This window comes from Spodoptera frugiperda, chromosome 6 (genome assembly GCF_023101765.2).
Source record: "Spodoptera frugiperda isolate SF20-4 chromosome 6, AGI-APGP_CSIRO_Sfru_2.0, whole genome shotgun sequence".
NCBI lineage: Eukaryota > Metazoa > Arthropoda > Insecta > Lepidoptera > Noctuidae > Spodoptera > Spodoptera frugiperda.
Genome location: NC_064217.1, coordinates 12,750,494 through 12,772,233, shown reverse-complemented (window position 1 = coordinate 12,772,233; position 21,740 = coordinate 12,750,494). Strand labels below are relative to the sequence as shown.

General features: G+C 40.9%; 4 protein-coding genes across 4 annotated transcripts; 3 read left to right on the top strand and 1 right to left on the bottom strand.

The window, feature by feature from the left end:
* Nucleotides 1-846: 846 nt before the first annotated feature.
* LOC126910811 (THO complex subunit 4-like) lies at nucleotides 847-1,695 on the top strand. Its single transcript, XM_050694518.1, has one exon. It carries the CDS (start codon nucleotides 847-849, stop codon nucleotides 1,693-1,695), a length of 849 nt encoding a protein of 282 aa, XP_050550475.1.
* Nucleotides 1,696-8,917: 7,222 nt separating this feature from the next.
* LOC126910810 (trigger factor-like) lies at nucleotides 8,918-9,286 on the bottom strand. Its single transcript, XM_050694517.1, has one exon. The coding sequence runs from the start codon at nucleotides 9,284-9,286 to the stop codon at nucleotides 8,918-8,920; it is 369 nt and encodes a 122-aa protein (XP_050550474.1).
* A 713-nt stretch (nucleotides 9,287-9,999) lies between these two features.
* Nucleotides 10,000-10,848, top strand: LOC126910809 (polyadenylate-binding protein 1-A-like). Its single transcript, XM_050694516.1, has one exon. It carries the CDS (start codon nucleotides 10,000-10,002, stop codon nucleotides 10,846-10,848), a length of 849 nt encoding a protein of 282 aa, XP_050550473.1.
* Nucleotides 10,849-15,420: 4,572 nt separating this feature from the next.
* LOC118267480 (THO complex subunit 4-like) lies at nucleotides 15,421-16,263 on the top strand. The gene has a single exon (XM_035581504.2). The coding sequence runs from the start codon at nucleotides 15,421-15,423 to the stop codon at nucleotides 16,261-16,263; it is 843 nt and encodes a 280-aa protein (XP_035437397.2).
* Nucleotides 16,264-21,740: the final 5,477 nt, after the last annotated feature.

Genomic DNA, 21,740 nt, shown 5'->3' with positions numbered 1-21,740 from the left:
ATCACAAGTAGCGGGTGGCCTAACAATAGTGTTCAAAGGATAACCACCAATCACGATCGAGTATTCCCGTCTCGCTCTAATCGGCGATACCACACTTACCTGTACTTTCATAGAGTGCACTCCTTACTTCCTGAGTATTTAACTTATTGCCAGAACCACGAACTGTCGTCTATCGGTGATCGGTCATTATTATGTAAAACAAATAATTGAGTTATGGGGAGCATACGAGGAACACCCCGTGGTGATATATCAAATCCATTGAACATCGTCCGATATACAATGTTCTTAAGAGTGAACACAAAGGTCCACAAGAACTGCTGAAATAATCTTTGAAAGAAATGCCGAAATGAAAGAAATTAACCCGACGAAGAGAATGAAGACAATAGCGACTAAGAAGATAATAAGTATTTTTTTTTTGTATAGATGATTGATTACATACATTCATGTTTTTTTAGACAGAAATAATATTTTTGAAATAAAGTCTGAAGGAAGATGCTTAAAAGTAAAATAAGCGCAAACTAATTTCTAAAAGACTGCCATAAAGTAAATTATATTAAAAATTAAATATTTTTTAATAAACAATTAAAACAATGGTATCGATAGACATAAAAACAATTGAAACTTTGCCCTGAGTTCCCACGGTAGTTCACCGCCATTGAACCTGTCTCGCTCGGTATAACGGGAACCTCCCCCCACTCCAACGATTGTCTTTATCTAAGTCGGCAGTAGCGGCAGGATTCAGATATCTGTAGTCAGTGTTTGACTCGACGTTGACACGAACAGTCGTCCTTCAGTGATCGGTCATTCTCGTGTGTACGAAATAATCTACTTCATCCGAATATCAAGATGGTCAACCAAATTTCAATGGGTCGCGGTGCTGGGCGTAAATTCAATGCGTCTAAGATACCTGGTGATAGCCGTGGCAAAGCTGATAGTGGAGTTGTGAGGACCATTCTACGAGGAAAACAACGTGGAGATATTTGTAAATCAGCAAGAATCCCAAAACGCAATGGACTTATCAAAAAGCATGTAAATGCTTTGCTATCAGAATGTGTCGCAGCCGGTCATACTAAACTATTGATCTCGAATTTAGATGCAAGAGCCTCAGGTTTCGACATTCTGGAACTGTTTTCCGAATTTGGCACCATTAAGGCAATTAAGATGAATTATGACACTACTCAAAGGTCCACAAGAACCGCTGAAATAAGTTTTGAAAGGTATGCCGATGCATTGAATGCTTATAACGAATATAGTGGGAGATCATTAGATGAGAGACCAATGGAAGTAAGATTTGCGGATCCCAACTTCCAAAACGACGTAACCAGTGATGAAGCTGGAAAAGATATACAAACAGTAGATAGAGATGTTACCAAATTGTATATCTTAAATTTGGATAATAAAATCACCGATTCTGACCTGAAAGAGCTGTTTTCAGAATTTGACAGTTTTATAAGTGCAGTAGTTCATTATGATGAAAGTGGAAGATCCTTGGGCACTGCAGTAATTGCTTACCAAAGCAAAGCAGATGCATTAAAAGCATACGACGAGTACCACGGTAGGACATTGGACGGAAGAACGATGTTCATTGCAATTACTGAGACGACCAATTTTGATCTTGGCAATAGCTGCGATAATAATGGTGGTGGTTTCGATCTTCACCATTTTTGTAAAATTATACCCTTCGTCGGAAAATAACAATATCGACGGTTGCTGGTGTCTCGAGCAACGCTGGCTGGTCGAACTGAGCCTGACCGCATCGATATTTCAGAACAAAAGCCCTTTTCAGGGCTACAATTATATAACAGTTTCTATTTAACAGATAGTCAAAAACGTTAACCTAACCCTAAAAACCCTAAATCCCAACACCACGTAAGATGTATTATAGGACAACGTTCACATTTATACTATTTCTAAGACTGGAACATTAGCTTTAAGGCATCAGGCCCTTGGCCCTACCATCTAACGTTAGCCTACTCAGGTGTTGATCGAGGCTCTTTGGCTATGAGACCATTGGCAGATACGACTATTATAATTATTTTCTTAAACATTTCATTTTTTTTTCTCAACTCTGTACAGCTTCACTGTGGTAGAAATTCTATGATTTTTGAATTGTATACTACTGGCTAAATCAGCGTGGTATTTTAGCTGAGTACTGGCCTTTTTGTGCCGTATTCCTTATTTATTTACTTTCAAATTATTACCTTGTTTTGCATGCATTATTTTGTAACGGTGCAAATAAACTGTTTTTCTTTCTTTCTTTTCATATTAGAAACAGATTCAATGATATTGAGATTAATTTTGATAGGAATATCCACGCGTAGGCCTACGATTACCATGGAACGTATGGGCAAATACCAGCAGGTCCCAAATAACACATTTCCTTTTCGTTTTGATTTTTCCCTTATCTTTATCAAACTCAAAACTCGAGCGGGGATTGGCGTATGCTCAAACATACGACATACCTACCTATGGAATGCATGGAAAAGATAAGCTCAAAATATATGAATTAATTTTGGTATTTGTAACGAACTTACGCGCTGACTACGGTTAATACACTGTAAGTTACTAGCAAGTTTTAAAATAAGCAAATGAGTGCAAGATTAAATTCATTTAGCACTTAAAACAAATATAAGCTAAATTTGGGATATATAGCAAAGAAAGGAAATATGAAGGATAAATTGGAACAATCCTAATCATTTTATTCCTCCATTGTCGACTTCAGACGTCCTTATGGTAGCTTAGGTTGGTCCAAAGCTTGCAAAAATGACGTGAACCAAAGTCCAATGTTCGTAGACGGTCGGCCGAAACATTAAACATATTTTTGAATTCTTAAAAGCCTCGAAGGATTATGTTACTAAAACTCTCGACAGCTTAGTTGTTATAAATGTAAGCGTTAACTGTATATATGGTAAATAAAGTAAATAATATTAACATTAATAAAAAAGAATTTGACACGTTGACGTCGCACCCAAAACGTCTTGCGTACGTGCGGTAGGTCATATAGGCCACGCACCCACGGTGACGTAGATCACGTAACGCTTAAACCCGTCGTCAGGAACGCGCACGTCGTCTCCTTGGTTGGATTTCCATATTTTTTTGAGTTTTCATAAGTAGATACATAATTCGACATCATATTAGATATTTTGTGTTGGTGAAATCGTAGCGTATTCTATTTTTATTACCATTTTATTCCAAAACACCTCTTTCGTGGTGTTAAAGTTAGAGGGTTACGTTTTTTGACGATCCGTTAAATAGAAACTGTTTAGAATGTTTTTGTGGCCCTGAAAAGGGCCTTTTTTGAGAAATCGATGTGATGTTTTGCTATTCACTGGGTGGTTATGGTTAGATGTCTGGCCCTGAAGCCAAACTGCCCACCGTCATATGCAACATATGTAGCATCTCGAAAATCTTCGAGGCCGAGGTTACCGGGAGTATCTTTCGGAGAAATCCGTCATCCCGCCGGCGCTGCCGCTGGCGCAACTTCTTCGTCGTCCTCATCGTCTGACTCCGCTATGAGGTACTCGTACGCCAGTACAAGCATATCAATAATATAATCGTCGGAAACAATATCCATATTGATATCTTGAATTACTGGTACAGTACAAGCGTCCGTAGTAATGCGCCTGTGTCGCTTAGGTACTGCTCTACGGTATCACAAGTAGCGGGTGGCCTAACACAAGCGTTAAAAGGATAACCACCAATCACGATCGAGTATTTCCGTCTCACTCTAATCCGCGATGCCATACTTACCTGTACTTTCATAGAGTGCATTACTTACTTCCTGAGTATTTAATTTATTGCCAGAACCACGAACTGTCGTCTATCGGTGATCGGTCATTATTATGTAAAACAAACAATTGAGTGATGGGGAGCATACGAGGAACACCCCGTGGTGATATATCAAATCCATTGAACATCGTCCGATATACAATGTTCTTGATATAATTATATTTTTGGAAAATGTGGAAGACCACTTTTCCGGATTAGGTAAACAAGAGCTGTTCTCAGCCAATGGTACAATTAGAAGTGTACATATATATAACAAAAAAGTGAAGGCAGCTACTATGGTGGAGGCATTGGACCGGTTATGATACCAGCAACAAATCCCAACTTTTCAGAATTTGGCACTATTGTAGGAGTGAACACAAAGGTCCACAAGAACTGCTGAAATAATCTTTGAAAGAAATGCCGATGCATTAAAGGCATATAACGCATATAATAAGAGAAGTTTAGATGCGAGAGCAATGGAATTCAGATTTGAGAATCCCAACTTTCAAAACGAAGAAACAAGGGATAAAAACAACTGTGGCGGCGGCGGTCCAGCTGGGAAAGATATATCAATAGGTATTACCAAATTACATGTCTTTTGTTAGACATCTAGTGGAATTCAGATAAATAACAAGAAAGATCGACAAGACACGTTTTATTCGGAGCACAGCGATCTTCAGAGTTCCAGTGTTTTCGTGGTTGTCCCATTAAAAAAATAACACATTTTTCTTTTGTCTTTGACTATTTTTCCTTATCATTGTCAAACTCAAAGGTGATTGGTTGTCTACATTTTTGTTATCTACTTACTGATAACATACAGGTCTTATATCCCACGCTAACAAAGCATTAACCCTCTATTGTTCGTGCAATACTCGTTTAATATTTTCTATGTAAGAGGTGAGTATTATAATATTTGGATGATGAATTGAGGTTCAATGTATGGGCGAATATGTGGAAGGACTGTTCTCACAATCCTCTACCTTGTCTAGTGTCTGGACTATCACGGTCTGGGCATCGGAGCCAACAGCATCTTGCACATCGTCTTCAAGCTTCTCGTACTCTGCTCGTACAATGGGACCGTTGTACGTTAATCACAATGTAGTCAGGAAGTAAGTGAAAAACTCTTCCCTTGCGCTGTCCATATTGACGAGTTCTCCAGTGATACGAAGGAAAAATTAAAACCGAATATTTTTTTACCAAATTCACGATCACTACACCGAGGGTATTTTATAATTAGTAGTTTTATTAATAGATAACAATAAATTAAGTCAGTCTTAGTTAAACACTTGAGCAATAAAAAAACAAAACAGTTAAAAGCCTGGACCGATAAAAAATTTTTCAAAATTATATTCATATATTCACTAAGGAACCTATCCAAAACTATCTATCTAATGACTAAGGAAGAACAATAAAACAAAGAATGAAATCCAGAAAATAATAAAGATGGAATCAATGACTAGTTAAAAAAAGACAACAACTGAAGGCACATTATATAGAAAAGAAAGCTACATACGAAAGATTTAAAATACATCAAAATATAAGGTTTCCATACATGCCTGTCGATACTGTTCACGCAGTTATCGAAAGGGAAGTGCAAACATTTATTGTATGTAGTCCATCACAAAGGCTTACGTATTTTGAGTCAGCTCGCAAACACCTAATAATGTTATTAGACCTTACAATGTTATTGTATTGGACTATTCTGAGTTATTAAACTTTAGTCAATCGGCAAACAAAAACATTCGATATTGAGTTATCTGAGATGGGACCTTTATATTAAATAATATAAAACGATCTAATATTTATCAAGTTTTATACGGCAGACACCACTATGAGTTTACAGGAAAAGACCTCAGAGAAAGGAAAGGGAAAGAGAAATAACTAACGATAAAAAAATTAAGAAGAAACTAACAACGAAACCGTGGTAGACATGGATATCGTAAAACTGTTATAGGACTGCAGAATATCAATTTCAGTTGTCAAATATAAAGATCTCATAAATCTTAGTGAAAATGGAACTATACCTAAGAGATTCCATGGCGAATATAGAGACCTTCCATGTAGCTCTGAAATTCACGATACTTTAAATTAACCCGACGAAGAGAATGAAGACAATAGCGACTAAAAAGATAATAAGTATTTTTTTGTATAGATGATTGATTACATTCATACATGTATTTTTTATAAGACAGAAATAATATTTTTGAAATAAAGTCTGAAGGAAGATGCTTAAAAGTAAACTAATTTCTAAAAGACTGCCATAAAGTACTAATAAATTGAGTTCTTAAAAGTAAATAATATTAAAAATTAAATATTTTTTAATAAACAATTAAAACAATGGTATCGATAGACATAAAAACAATTGAAACTTTGCCCTGAGTTCCCACGGTAGTTCACCGCCATTGAACCTGTCTCGCTCGGTATAACGGGAACCTCCCCCCACTCCAACGATTGTCTTTATCTAAGTCGGCAGTAGCGGCAGGATTCAGATATCTGTAGTCAGTGTTTGACTCGACGTTGACACGAACAGTCGTCCTTCAGTGATCGGTCATTCTCGTGTGTACGAAATAATCTACTTCATCCAAATATCAAGATGGTCAACCAAATTTCAATGGGTCGCGGTGCTGGGCGTAAATTCAATACGTCTAAGATACCTGGTGGTGGCTGTGGCAAAGCTGATAGTGGAGTTGTGAGGACCATTCTACGAGGAAAACAACGTGGAGATATTTGTAAACCAGCAAGAATTCCAAGACGCAATGGACTTATCAAAAAGCATGTAAATGCTTTGCTATCAGAATGTGTCGCAGCCGGTCATACTAAACTATTGATCTCGAATTTAGATGCAAGAGCCTCAGGTTTCGACATTCTGGAACTGTTTTCCGAATTTGGCACTATTAAGGCAATTAAGATGAATTATGACACTACTCAAAGGTCCACAAGAACCGCTGAAATAAGTTTTGAAAGGTATGCCGATGCATTGAACGCTTATAACGAATATAATGGGAGATCATTAGATGAGAGACCAATGGAAGTAAATTTTGAGAATCCCAACTTCCAAAACGACGTAACATGTGATGAACATAACTGTTGTGGCGGCGAACCAGCTGGAAAAGATATACAAACAGTAGATGTTACCAAATTGTATATCTTAAATTTGGATAATAAAATCACCGATTCTGACCTGAAAGAGCTGTTTTCAGAATTTGACAGTTTTATAAGTGCAGTAGTTCATTATGATGAAAGTGGAAGATCCTTGGGCACTGCAGTAATTGCTTACCAAAGCAAAGCAGATGCATTAAAAGCATACGACGAGTACCACGGTAGGGCATTGGACGGAAGAACGATGTTCATTGCAATTACTGAGACGACCAATTTTGATCTTGGCAATAGCTGCGATAATAATGGTGGTGGTTTCGATCTTCACCATTTTTGTAAAATTATACCCTTCGTCGGAAAATAACAATATCGACGGTTGCTGGTGTCTCGAGCAACGCTGGCTGGTCGAATTGAGCCTGACCGCATCGATATTTCAGAACAAAAGCCCTTTTCAGGGCTACAATTATATAACAGTTTCTATTTAACAGATAGTCAAAAACGTTAACCCGTAAGGCCCTTGGCCCTACCATCTAACGTTAGCCTACTCAGGTGTTGATCGAGGCTCTTTGGCTATGAGACCATTGACAGATACGACTATTATAATTATTTTCTTAAACATTTCATTTTTTTTTACTCAACACTGTACAGCTTCACTGTGGTAGAATTATTATGATTTTTTATTCGTATACTACTGGCTAAATCAGTGTGGCATTTTAGCTGAGTACTGGCCTTTTTGAGCCGTATTCCTTATTTATTTACTTTCAAATTATACCCGGTTTTGCATGCATTATTTTGTAACAGTGCAAATAAACTGTTTTTCTTTCTTTCTTTTCATATTAGAAACAGATTCAATGATATTGAGATTAATTTTGATAGGAATATCCATGCGTAGGCCTACGATTACCATGGAATGTATGGGCAAATACCAGCAGGTCCCAAATAACACATTTCCTTTTCGTTTTGATTTTTCCCTTATCTTTATCAAACTCAAAACTCGAGCGGTGATTGGCGTATGCTTAAGCATACGACATACCTACCTATGGAATGCATTGGAAAGATAAGCACAAAATATATGATTTAATTTTGGTATTTGTAACGAACTTACGCGCTGACTACGGTTAATACACTGTAAGTTACTAGCAAGTTTTAAAATAAGCAAATGAGTGCAAGATTAAATTCATTTAGCACTTAAAACAAATATAAGCTAAATTTGGAATATATAGCAAAGAAAGGAAATATGAAGGATCAATTGGAACAATCCTAATCATTTTATTCCTCCATTGTCGACTTCAGACGTCCTTATGGTAGCTTAGGTTGGTCCTTAGCTTGCAAAAATGACGTGAACCAAAGTCCAATGTTCGTAGACGGTCGGCCGAAACATTAAACATATTTTTGAATTCTTAAAAGCCTCGAAGGATTATGTTAATAAAACTCTCGACAGCTTAGTTGTTATAAATAGTGTGCTATATAAAGCGTTAACTGTATATATGGGAAATAAAGTTATAATATCAACATTTAAAAAATTGTGTTGGTGAAATCGTAGCGTATTCTATTTTTATTACCATTTTATTCCAAAACACCTCTTTCGTGGTGTTAAAGTTAGGGGTTGTACGGATTGACGTTTTTTTTTTGACGATTCGTTAAATAGAAACTGTTTAGAATGTTTTTGTGGCCCCGAAAAGGGCCTTTTTTAAGAAATCGATGTGATGTTCTCGCTAATCGCTGGGTGGTTATGGTTAGGTGTCTGGCCCTGAAGCCAAACTGCCCACCGTCATACGCAACATATGTAGCATCTCGAAAAACTTCGAGGCCGAGGTTAACAGGAGTATCTTACGGAGAAATCCGTCATCCCGCCGGCGCCGCCGCTGGCGCAACGTCTTCGCCGTCCTCATCATCGGACTCCGCTATGAGGTACAGATAGGTAATGTACTAAGTAGTCGTTTTACAGAACATTTTTAACCAAGACTAAGATGTCTGAAGCAAATAAAATATATAAAGAAGATTTTAGAAATTATAGAAAAGAGTATTTTAAAAACAATTTTATTACTCAAAATCAGAACTGCCTATTAGATGGTTTCAGGTAATCTCCAGGCTGCCAATGGCGGTACGGCATCATCACGGGCATGGGCGAATCAGCAGGGCGATTGTTTTCACGGTCCTCTTCGTCATCTTCGTCATCGATTATTATCGTCTCGTCATCGGAGTCGGTATCTTCTTCCATGTCATCATCGTTATAATTTTCTTTATCCTCATCGTCATTGCTGTCGTTTTCACTCATGTTCTCGTCGCCATCCTCCTCGATGTCACTGGTATCCATTAATTCTTCACTGTTCTCTCCTTCCTCTCTGCCGGTAGGTCCATTATAAGTTATTCCCACCGTACTTAAGAAGTAAATGTAATAATCTTCCCGTGCTATTTCCATGGTGACGACTTAAGAGGTTATAAGTACAAAAAAATCAAAACCCTTTTTATATGCCAAATAAAGAATCATTAGGGACGGTGATTAGTGGTGCAGTTGTAATAATAGATACAAAGGAAATTTATAACGATGTGATTAACTCATTTCTTTTAATTTAGCCTAATTAATAACATGATTAAGTAATTTATTTCAATTTTAATTAATGCGCCTATGCCGGTGATAACATTATTCCAGCGATGGATGCCTGAGGATTACCGCAAACCATCTAATGATAGTTATGGTCGTTTTAATTTCAACATCATTATATCAACTTTACTGCACAACATAGACCTTTCCAGAGTGCAAGAGCAGCTAGATGGAAGCAACGCCTTGTTAGCGACACGAGGGATATAAAACCAGATCGTTATCAGTAACTAGATAAAAATGTAGACAAAGGCCTAAGTACGCCATTGTTTGGTTCCGCGAACTTTCAAACCCTGTTTATTTTAAGTAACCAATTAAAATCCCACGGTAATTCATAACCACTGAACCCGACTCGTTCCAGTGTTATCGGAATACCGAGAAAATCCCCACTCCAACATTTATCTTCTTCAAAGTCAGCAAGCCAAGACTCCGGTGTCCAGTAGTTAGTATTTGACTTGACGTTGACTCGAACAGTCGTCTCTCACTGGTCAGTCATTGTTGTGCGAACAAATACAATATTACAAGATACCAAGATGGTCAACCAAATAGAAATGGGTGCCGGCGCAGGATGTAAATTCAATTCGTCTAGAGTGCCTAGTGGTAGCTGTGAAGAAACAAACGATGGAGTTATGGAGAGCATGCTACAAGGAAGACCCTGTGAGGACATATCAAATCCATCGAAACTGAATGGACAAGATCACAAAATTGCCCCGTCATCCGGCCCTGCTAAAATTTTGATATCAAATCTGGACGATCACATATCCGGATTAGATATCCAAGAGCTGTTCTCAGCATTTGGCAAAACCACAAGTGTAGTTATGTGTTACAGTAACGGTAGATCCACAGGAACTGCTGAGGTAGTGTATGAAAGAGAAGCCGACGCATTAAAAGCATGTAGTGAATATAATGGAAAAGCATTAGATGGAAGAACTATGCATATACAACTTGCAACTATAAAAGAAACAAGTGAAGGCAGCTACTACTGTGGAGGCAGTGAACCGGCTATGACAGAAAGATCAACCAGTACCACCAAATTAACCGTGACAAATTTGAATGTTCAAGTCTCCGATTCTAACGTGCAAGAACTGTTCTCCATATTCGACAGTTTTGTTAGTGCAGGGATAATTTATGATGATAGTGGAAGATCCACGTGTACGGCCGAAGTTATTTTTGATAGGCAAATCGATGCGTTAAAAGCATACGACGCATTCCACGGGAAAACATTGGCAGGAAAGACGATGTTCCTAACATATACTGCTCCTGAAATTCCCAACTTCGGTGTTGGTGAAAGCGGAGGCCATCAATGCGGCGGCTACGATGTTCACCAAACTTCTCAAGTTACGTGGCGCAGTCGACGTTGGTGGAATAGTTGGCAGCTTTGAAGGCAATCATAGGTGGTTACATTCCTTCCGCCTATTCAACACTGATTGCACCAATTTCTCAGAACAAAAAGTCCTTTTCAGGACTACAATTATATGACAGTTTCTATTTAACGGATAGTCAAAAAACGTAACCCTAACTCCCCTATACCTAAGATTAACATTTTTTCCATTTATAATATTTAATACTAAGGATATAAGATGAACCTTAAAGCGATCGGATCGAAGGCGCACTAGGCTTTGTGCACCTTTTTCACAGATCGGACGACGTGGCCGCTGAGGGGTCTCAGTCGCCGCCGCGGCCACACCGTCCGGTCAAGTTAATGATTTGGATCGCTATATCTTTATAGCTACTTTTTAGTACCTTTTATTAAAAAAATAGGTTCGCGAGTATTAGTCACTCATACCACAAATGGCTCCTGCCTTCGTTTAGTTAGAGATATAGACAGCAAAATAGTAGTCACAGTAAGAATTAATTTTTGAAGTAAATTGAAACGTGTATATAATACAACTCGTATTAAAAATCTATATTAGAAACAAATTTTATTTTTGATAGGAAAATCGATGCATAAGCATACGACATACCATGGAATGCATGGGAAAGATAAGCACAAAATATAAGTTACTAGGAAGTTTTAAAATAAGTAAATGAGTGCAAGATTAATTTCATTTAACACTCAAAACAAATATAAACTAAATTTGGAATATATGGCAAAGAATATAATATGACTTCAGACGTCCTCTTCTTAGCTTGCAAAAATGACATGCACCCAACTCCAATGTACGTAGACGTTAAACATTTTGAATTCTTAAAAGCCTCGAAGGATTATGTTAATAAAACTCTCGACAGCTTAGTTGTTACTAATGTAAGCGTTAACTGTATACAACGTGTAACAAAAAGGGGGTATACATATCAATTACACGGTTTCTAGATAATATGACAAACGATACAGGAAGGGTTTTTAAACTCATGTTTTCATGGTACCACGATTCGAAATTAGGTAGACAGGTAATAGGCGATCAGGTTGACAGAAAAAATATTTCGTAATATTAGCGAGTGATCCCTGTAGTGTTGTGAAACGTTTATATGATTTGAAATCAAGAACTATGCGATACCAAGTATTTGGTACCGACTAATTTTTTTTAAACGTATTTTAAACTGATACTTTGTGTAGAGATTCTATGCAACCTGTATTCATCAGGGCTTCTTGATGTATATGGGTATTTTGTTACACGTTGTATATGGTAAATAAAGTAATAATATTAACATTAATAAAAATAGAAATTGACACGTTGACTGACTTGTAGCCACCGTCGCACCCAAAACGTAGTTTTGCGTACGTGCGGTAGGTCATATAGGCCACGCACCCACGGTGACGTAGATCACGTAACGCTTAAACCCGTCATCAGGAACGCGCACGTCGTCTCCTTGGTTGGATTTCCATATTTTTTAAAGTTTTGATAAGTACGTAGTAAGTAGTGAATGTTTACTCATACATCATATTAGAAATTTTGTGTTGGTGAAATCGTAGCGTATTCTATTTTTATTACAATTCTCTTCCAAAACACCTATTTCGTGGTGTTAAAGTTAAGGAGTTACGTTTTTTGACGATCTGTTAAATAGAAACTGTCTAAAATGTTTTTGTGGCCCTGAAAAGGGCCTGTTTTGAGAAATCGATGTGATGTTTTGCTATTCACTGGGTGGTTATGGTTTTATGGTTAGGTGTCTGGCCCTGAAGCCAAACTGCCCACCGTCATATGCAACATATGTAGCATCTCGAAAATCTTCGAGGCCGAGGTTACCGGGAGTATCTTACGGAGAAATCCGTCATCCCGCCGGCGCCGCCGCTGGCGCAACTTCTTCATCGTCCTCATCGTCTGACTCCGCTATGAGGTACTCGTACGCCAGTACAAGCATATCAATAATATAATCGTCGGAAACAATATCCATATTGATATCTTGAATTACTGGTACAGTACAATCGTCCGTAGTAATGCGCCTGCGTCGCTTACGTACTGCTCTACGGTATCACAAGTAGCGGGTGGCCTAACACAAATGTAAAAAGGATAACCACCAATCACGAACGAGTATTTTCGTCTCGCTCTAATCGGCGATGCCATACTTACCTGTACTTTCATAGAGTGCACTCCTTACTTCCTGAGTATTTAATTTATTGCCAGAACCACGAACTGTCGTCTATCGGTGATCGGTCATTATTATGTAAAACAAATAATTGAGTTATGGGGAGCATACGAGGAACACCCCGTGGTGATATATCAAATCCATTGAACATCGTCCGATATACAATGTTCTTGATATAATTATATTTTTGGCAAAATCTGGAAGACCACTTTTCCGGATTAGGTAAACAAGAGCTGTTCTCAGCCAATGGTACAATTAGAAGTGTACATATATAAAAAAACAAGTGAAGGCAGCTACTATGGTGGAGGCATTGGACCGGTTATGATACCAGCAACAAATCCCAACTTTTCAGAATTTGGCACTATTGTAGGAGTGAACACAAAGGTCCACAAGAACTGCTGAAATAATCTTTGAAAGAAATGCCGATGCATTAAAGGCATATAACGCATAATTTTATATTAAAAGAAGAAGTTTAGATGCGAGAGCAATGGAATTCAGATAAATAACAAGAAAGATCGACAAGACACGTTTTATTCGGAGCACAGTGTCTCGTGGATCTTCAGAGTTTTCGTGGTTGTCCCATTAAAAAATAACACATTTTTCTTTTGTCCTTGACTATTTTTCCTTATCATTGTCAAACTCAAAGCCGAGCGGTGATTGGTTGTCTACATTTTTGTTATCTACTTACTGATAACACACAGGTCTTATATCCCACGCTAACAAAGCATTAACCCTCTATTGTTCGTGCAATACTCGTTTAATATTTTCAATGTAAGAGGTGAGTATTATAATATTTGGATGATGAATTGAGGTTCAATGTATGGGCGAATATGTGGAAGGACTGTTCTCACAATCCTCTACCTTGTCTAGTGTCTGGACTATCACGGTCTGGGCATCGGAGCCAACAGCATCTTGAACATCGTCTTCAAGCTTCTCGGACTCCGCTCGTACAATGGGACCGTACGTTAATCACAATGTAGTCAGGAAGTAAGTGAAAAACTCTTCCCTTGCGCTGTCCATATTGACGAGTTCTCCAGTGATACGAAGGAAAAATTAAAACCGAATATTTTTTTACCAAATCCACGATCACTACACCGAGGGTATTTTATAATTAGTAGTTTTATTAATAGATAACATTAAATTAAGTCAGTCTTAGTTAAACACTTGAGCAATAAAAAAACAAAACAGTTAAAAGCCTGGACCGATAAAAATTTTTATTATATTCATATATTGACTAAGGAACCTATCCAAAACTATCTATCTAATGACTAAGGAAGAAAAATAAAACAAAGAATAAAATCCAGAAAATAGTAAAGATGGAATGAGTGACAAGGTAAAAGAAAGACAACAACTGAAGGCACATTATATAGATAAGAAAGCTACATACGAAAGATTTAGAATACATCAAAATAATGATGTCTCCATACATGCCTGTCGATACTGTTCACGCAGTTATCGAAAGGGAAGTGTAAAAATTTATTGTATGGAGTCCATCACAAAGGCTTACGTATTTTGAGTCAGCTCGCAAATACCTAATAATGTTATTAGACCTTATAATGTTATTGTATTGGACTATTCTGAGTTATTAAACTTTAGTCAATTGGCTATGTCAAACAAAAACATTCGATATTGAGATTTCTGAGATGGGACCTTTATATTAAATAATATAAAACGATTTTATACGGCAGACACCACTATGAGTTTACAGGAAAAGACCTCAGAGAAAGGAAAGGGAAAGAGAAATAACTACCGATAAAAAAAATTAAGAAGAAACTAACAACGAAACCGTGGTAGATATGGATATCTTAAAACTGTTATACGACTGCAGAATATCAATTTCAGTTGTCAAATATAAGGATCTCATAAATCATTGTGAAAATGGAACTAAACCTAAGAGATTCCATGAAGCTCTGAAATTCACGATACTTTAAATTAACCCGACGAAGAGAATGAAGACAATAGCGACTAAGAAGATAATAAGTATTTTTTTTTGTATAGATGATTGATTACATACATACATGTATTTTTTATAAGACAGAAATAATATTTTTGAAATAAAGTCTGAAGTCAGTAAAATAAGCGCAAACTAATTTCTAAAAGACTGCCATAAAGTAATAAATTGAGTTCTTAAAAGTAAATTATATTAAAAATTAAATATTTTTTAATAAACAATTAAAACAATGGTATCGATAGACATAAAAACAATTGAAACTTTGCCCTGAGTTCCCACGGTAGTTCACCGCCATTGAACCTGTCTCGCTCGGTATAACGGGAACCTCCCCCCACTCCAACGATTGTCTTTATCTAAGTCGGCAAGTCAGGATTCAGATATCTGTAGTCAGTGTTTGACTCGACGTTGACACGAACAGTCGTCCTTCAGTGATCGGTCATTCTCGTGTGTACGGAATAATCTACTTCATCCAAATACCAAGATGGTCAACCAAATTTCAATGGGTCGCGGTGCTGGGCGTAAATTCAATACGTCTAAGATACCTGGTGGTGGCCGTGGCAAAGCTGATAGTGGAGTCGTGAGGACCATTCTACGAGGAAAACAACGTGGAGATATTTGTAAATCAGCAAGAATCCCAAGACGCAATGGACTTATCAAAAAGCATGTAAATGCTTTGCTATCAGAATGTGTCGCAGCCGGTCATACTAAACTATTGATCTCGAATTTAGATGCAAGAGCCTCAGGTTTCGACATTCTGGAACTGTTTTCCGAATTTGGCACTATTAAGGCAATTAAAATGAATTATGACACTACTCAAAGGTCCACAAGAACCGCTGAAATAAGTTTTGAAAGGTATGCCGATGCATTGAATGCTTATAACGAATATAGTGGGAGATCATTAGATGAGAGACCAATGGAAGTAAGATTTGCGGATCCCAACTTCCAAAACGACGTAACCAGTGATGAAGCTGGAAAAGATATACAAACAGTAGATGTTACCAAATTGTATATCTTAAATTTGGATAATAAAATCACCGATTCTGACCTGAAAGAGCTGTTTTCAGAATTTGACAGTTTTATAAGTGCAGTAGTTCATTATGATGAAAGTGGAAGATCCTTGGGCACTGCAGTAATTGCTTACCAAAGCAGAGCAGATGCATTAAAAGCATACGACGAGTACCACGGTAGGGCATTGGACGGAAGAACGATGTTCATTGCAATTACTGAGACGACCAATTTTGATCTTGGCAATAGCTGCGATAATAATGGTGGTGGTTTCGATCTTCACCATTTTTGTAAAATTATACCCTTCGTCGGAAAATAACAATATCGACGGTTGCTGGTGTCTCGAGCAACACTGGCTGGTCGAATTGAGCCTGACCGCATCGATATTTCAGAACAAAAGCCCTTTTCAGGGCTACAAATATATAACAGTTTCTATTTAACAGATAGTCAAAAACGTTAACCTAACCCCTTAATCCTAACACCACGTAAGATGTATTTTAGGACAACGTTCACATTTTTATTTCTAAGACTGGAACATTAGCTTTAAGGCATCAGGCCCTTGGCCCTACCATCTAACGTTAGCCCACTCAGGTGTTGATCGAGGCTCTTTGGCTATGCGACCATTGGCAGATACGACTATTATAATTATTGTCTTAAACATTTCATTTTTTTTTACTCAACACTGTACAGCTTCACTGTGGTAGAATTATTGTGATTTTTTATTCGTATACTACTGGCTAAATCAGCGTGGTATTTTAGCTAAGTACTGGCCTTTTTGTGCCGTATTCCTTATTTTGAAAGTAAATACTTTTAAATGATACCCGGTTTTGCATGCATTATTTTGTAACAGTGCAAATAAACTGTTTTTCTTTCTTTCTTTTCATATTAGAAACAGATTCAATGATATTGAGATTAATTTAGATAGGAATATCCATGCGTAGGCCTACGATTACCGTGGAATGTATGGGCAAATAACAGCAGGTCCCAAATAACACATTTCCTTTTCGTTTTGATTTTTCCCTTATCTTTATCAAACTCAAAACTCGAGCGGTGATTGGCGTAAGCTTAAGCAAACGACATACCTACCTATGGAATGCATGGGAAAGATAAGCACAAAATATATTATTTAATTTTGGTATTTGTAACGAACTAACGCGCTGACTACGGTTAATACACTGTAAGTTACTAGCAAGTTTTAAAATAAGCAAATGAGTGCAAGATTAAATTCATTTAGCACTTAAAACAAATATAAGCTAAATTTGGAATATATAGCAAAGAAAGGAAATATGAAGGATAAATTGGAACAGTCCTAATCATTTTATTCCTCCATTGTCGACTTCAGTCGTCCTTATTGTAGGTCCTTTTTTTTTTGAGGGAGGAAAATCATCCAATGACTTCTCCCGCCTTGGGCGAGGCGAGAGGGAGTGTCAGACTCTTACTGACTAAAAACCGTTCCTTCTCCTGCTTTTCGAGCCGGAGCCCCGGTAAACCCGCTAGGTAGTCCGCAGCTCCGGATGGTTATCCCGTGGGTTGGTCCTTAGCTTGCAAAAATGACGTAAACCAAAGTCCAATGTTCGTAGACGGTCGGCCGAAACATTAAACATATTTTTGAATTCTTAAAAGCCTCGAAGGATTATGTTAATAAAACTCTCGACAGCTTAGTTGTTATAAATGTAAGCGTTAACTGTATATATGGTACTGTAAAAATAATTTGACACGTTGACTGACTTGTAGCCACCGTCGCACCCAAAACGTAGTGTTGCGTACGTGCGGTAGGTCATATAGGCCACGCACCCACGGTGACGTAGATCACGTAACGCTTAAACCCGTCATCAGGAACGCGCACGTCGTCTCCTTGGTTGGATTTCCATATTTTTTTGAGTGTTCATAAGTAGATACACAATTCGACATCAAATTAGATATTTTGTGTTGGTGAAATCGTGGCGTATTCTATTTTTATTACCATTTTATTCCAAAACACCTATTTCGTGGTGTTAAAGTTAGGGGATTACGTTTTTTGACGATCTGTTAAATAGAAACTGTCTAAAATGTTTTTGTGGCCCTGAAAAGGGCCTTTTTTGAGAAATCGATGTGATGTTTTGCTATTCACTGGGTGGTTATGGTTAGATGTCTGGCCCTGAAGCCAAACTGCCCACCGTCATATGCAACATATGTAGCATCTCGAAAATCTTCGAAGCCGAGGTTACCGGGAATATCTTTCGGAGAAATCCGTCATCCCGCCGGCGCCGCCGCTGGCGCAACTTCTTCGTCGTCCTCATCGTCTGACTCCGCTATGAGGTACTCGTACGCCAGTACAAGCATATCAATAATATAATCGTCGGAAACAATATCCATATTGATATCTTGAATTACTGGTACAGTACAATCGTCCGTAGTAATGCGCCTGCGTCGCTTACGTACTGCTCTACGTTATCACAAGTAGCGGGTGGCCTAACACAAATGTAAAAAGGATAACCACCAATCACGAACGAGTATTTTCGTCTCGCTCTAATCCGCGATGCCATACTTACCTGTACTTTCATAGAGTACACTCCTTACTTCCTGAGTATTTAATTTATTGCCAGAACAACGAACTGTCGTGTGCTGCAGCTACCCGACGTCATAGACCTGGCCGTCATGCGCGGCATCACCGCGACGGTCAACTGTGACGTCCTGGACGACCATCTCCTGTCAGACCACCAACCGGTGTGTCTGACTCTCGAGGACATCCCGCAGCACCTGCGACCTCTTCCTCCTCGCCCACGGCGGGACTGGCGCACCTTCGCCGCGCACATGGCGCGGAACTCGCCGTCCTACCGCGTCGACACGCCCGCGGACGTGGACCGCCTCGCCGACGACTTCGCCGCGGCCACACAGGCCGCACTCGACGAGGCCCAGACGGCGAGCACCGCGACGCCTAGGAGGCCGACACCACTCCCGGCCTCCATACTCGCCATGATCGAGAGGAAGAGGAGACTTCGCAGGTCGTGGCAAAGGACCCGCTGCCCGACCATGAAGAGTTCGCTCAACGCTCTGGCTGCGAAGATCTCGTCCGCTGTGGCAAACCACGCGGGCGAGTCGTGGCAACGCGCCATCGAGCGAGCGACAGACGATTGGTCGGGCATACACCGATTGTGCCGCAGCCTCGCAGGAAGCCGGCTCCGATTAGGCCCCTACTGGCCGGCGACGGAACCCCCGTTACCGTGCCGAGGACCGCGCGGAGCTCTTCGCCGACTCCCTAGAGGCTTCGTTCCAGCCGAACCCAGCCCGCAACGTGCAACACACGGCAGCCATCGAAGAACAGGTCGAACGGTACCTGGAGCAGCCGATCCTCCCCGATGAGGACCCCATCGTGTTCTCCCCTGGCCTGGTGCGGCGTATGGCTCTCCGAGCCCCACTACGCAAGGCACCCGGTCCGGACGGCATCCCCAATGAGGCCCTCCGCCGCCTGCCGCCGCGAGGAATCGCGACGCTGACGCGGCTGTTCAACGGGATCCTCCGCACCGGACACTTCCCGGCTAAGTGGAAGCTCGGCAGAGTTATCATGCTGCCCAAACAGGGGAAGAACACGCTGCTGCCGGGGAGCTATCGCCCCATCACGCTCCTGGACACCGTCTCGAAGCTCTTCGAGAAGCTGCTGCTGTTGCACCTGCGCCCACACCTCCAGCCACGCGGCGAACAGTTCGGCTTTAGGGCCGAACACTCCACGACCCAGCAAGTCGCGAGGGTACTGCACGACCTGGCCGCCGCGCGTAACAAGCGCGAGCGGGCCGCTGCAGTATTCCTCGACATGGAGAAGGCGTTCGACCGCGTCTGGCACGCCGGCCTGCTCAGCAAGCTGGCCACATCTACTACTCCTCGTCGACTAGTTAAGATCGTGGCCACCTTCCTGCACGGCAGAACCTTCCAAGTGGCAGTGGAAGGCGTTCTGTCGACTGAGCGCGGCATCCAAGCCGGCGTGCCCCAGGGAAGCTGCATCTCACCCGTGTGCTACTGCGTGTACACGGACGACATCCCCGTCGTGGACGGCGCCAAGCTCGCCCTCTACGCGGACGACGCGGCGCTCTACACGACGTCGCTGAACGCCCGGCACGCAGTAGTCAAACTACAGCGCGCCCTAGATGCACTCCCTGATTGGCTGGAGAAGTGGAGGTTGGCCGTCAACGTGGCCAAGACCCAAGCACTCGCCGTGGGGATCATGAAGCCGGAACCTATGACTCTGATGGGTGAGCCAATACGGTGGGCGCCGAGAGTTAAATACCTCGGCGTGACCATCGACCGCTCCCTGTCCATGACGCCCCACGTGCAGCAGGCTGTTGCTCAGGCGCGCGCCGCCCGTCACCTCCTGCGCCCGGTCCTCGACTCGTCGCTGCCGCTCCGTGCGAAGCTCGGCATCTACAAGGCCTACATTCGGACACGGCTTACCTACGCCGCCCCGGCCTGGTACGCGCTCGTGTCCGAATCCAACAAGAAACGCCTCCGTGCGCAGCAGTCTCTCACGCTGCGCACCATAGTCAAGGCCCCGCGCTTCGTACGGAACGCGACCATTTCGAGAGACCTCGGCGTAGAGAGCGTCGACGACTTCGTGCAGCGCCTGAGCACTAATATGTTCGAGCGCGCCAGCAAATCGCAGCACGACCACCTTCGGGCGCTGGCGCCATACCATCGGCGCCCCCCCGACGGATACGGTCTGCCGCGAGACCTGGTCGCCCCGACCGACCCACCTGACGCAGCCACATGAGCCTCCCGCCCGCCCTAGCTAGGGCGGGGCGGTAGAGGCTCCACCACCGGACTTGACCACGCGCCGCTACCCGCCTGCTGCTCGCCGGGCCAGCCCGGCTTGAGCGCGGCCGCTAGCGGCGCGACTACACTGACTTGACATCGCATCGGGCCCCGCGAGGGGCCCGACTACTCCAACCCCTCGCCCGCAGTCGCGGGCAGCGACATGAAACCGCCGAAACAGGCCTCGGCCTGGATCGCGCGTCCTCACGCCCCCAGTCGGGGACGTAGAGACGGCCCCGTCGTCGAACTGTCGTGTATCGGTGATCGGTCATTATTATGTAAAACAAATAATTGAGTTATGGGGAGCATACGAGGAACACCCCGTGGTGATATATCAAATCCATTGAACATCGTCCGATATACAATGTTCTTGATATAATTATATTTTTGGCAAAATCTGGAAGACCACTTTTCCGGATTAGGTAAACAAGAGCTGTTCTCAGCCAATGGTACAATTAGAAGTGTACATATATAAAAAAACAAGTGAAGGCAGCTACTATGGTGGAGGCATTGGACCGGTTATGATACCAGCAACAAATCCCAACTTTTCAGAATTTGGCACTATTGTAGGAGTGAACACAAGGATCCACAAGAACTGCTGAAATAATCTTTGAAAGAAATGCCGATGCATTAAAGGCATATATCGCATATAATAGAAGAAGTTTAGATGCGAGAGCAATGGAATTCAGATAAATAACAAGAAAGATCGACAAGACACGTTTTATTCGGAGCACAGCGATCTTCAGAGTTCCAGTGTTTTCATGGTTGTCCCATTAAAAAATAACACATTTTTCTTTTGTCTTTGACTATTTTTCCTTATCATTGTCAAAATCAAAGCCGAGCGGTGAGTGGTTGTCTACATTTTTGTTATCTACTTACTGATAACACACAGGTCTTATATCCCACGCTAACAAAGCATTAACCCTCTATTGTTCGTGCAATACTCGTTTAATATTTTCAATGTAAGAGGTGAGTATTATAATATTTGGATGATGAATTGAGGTTCAATGTATG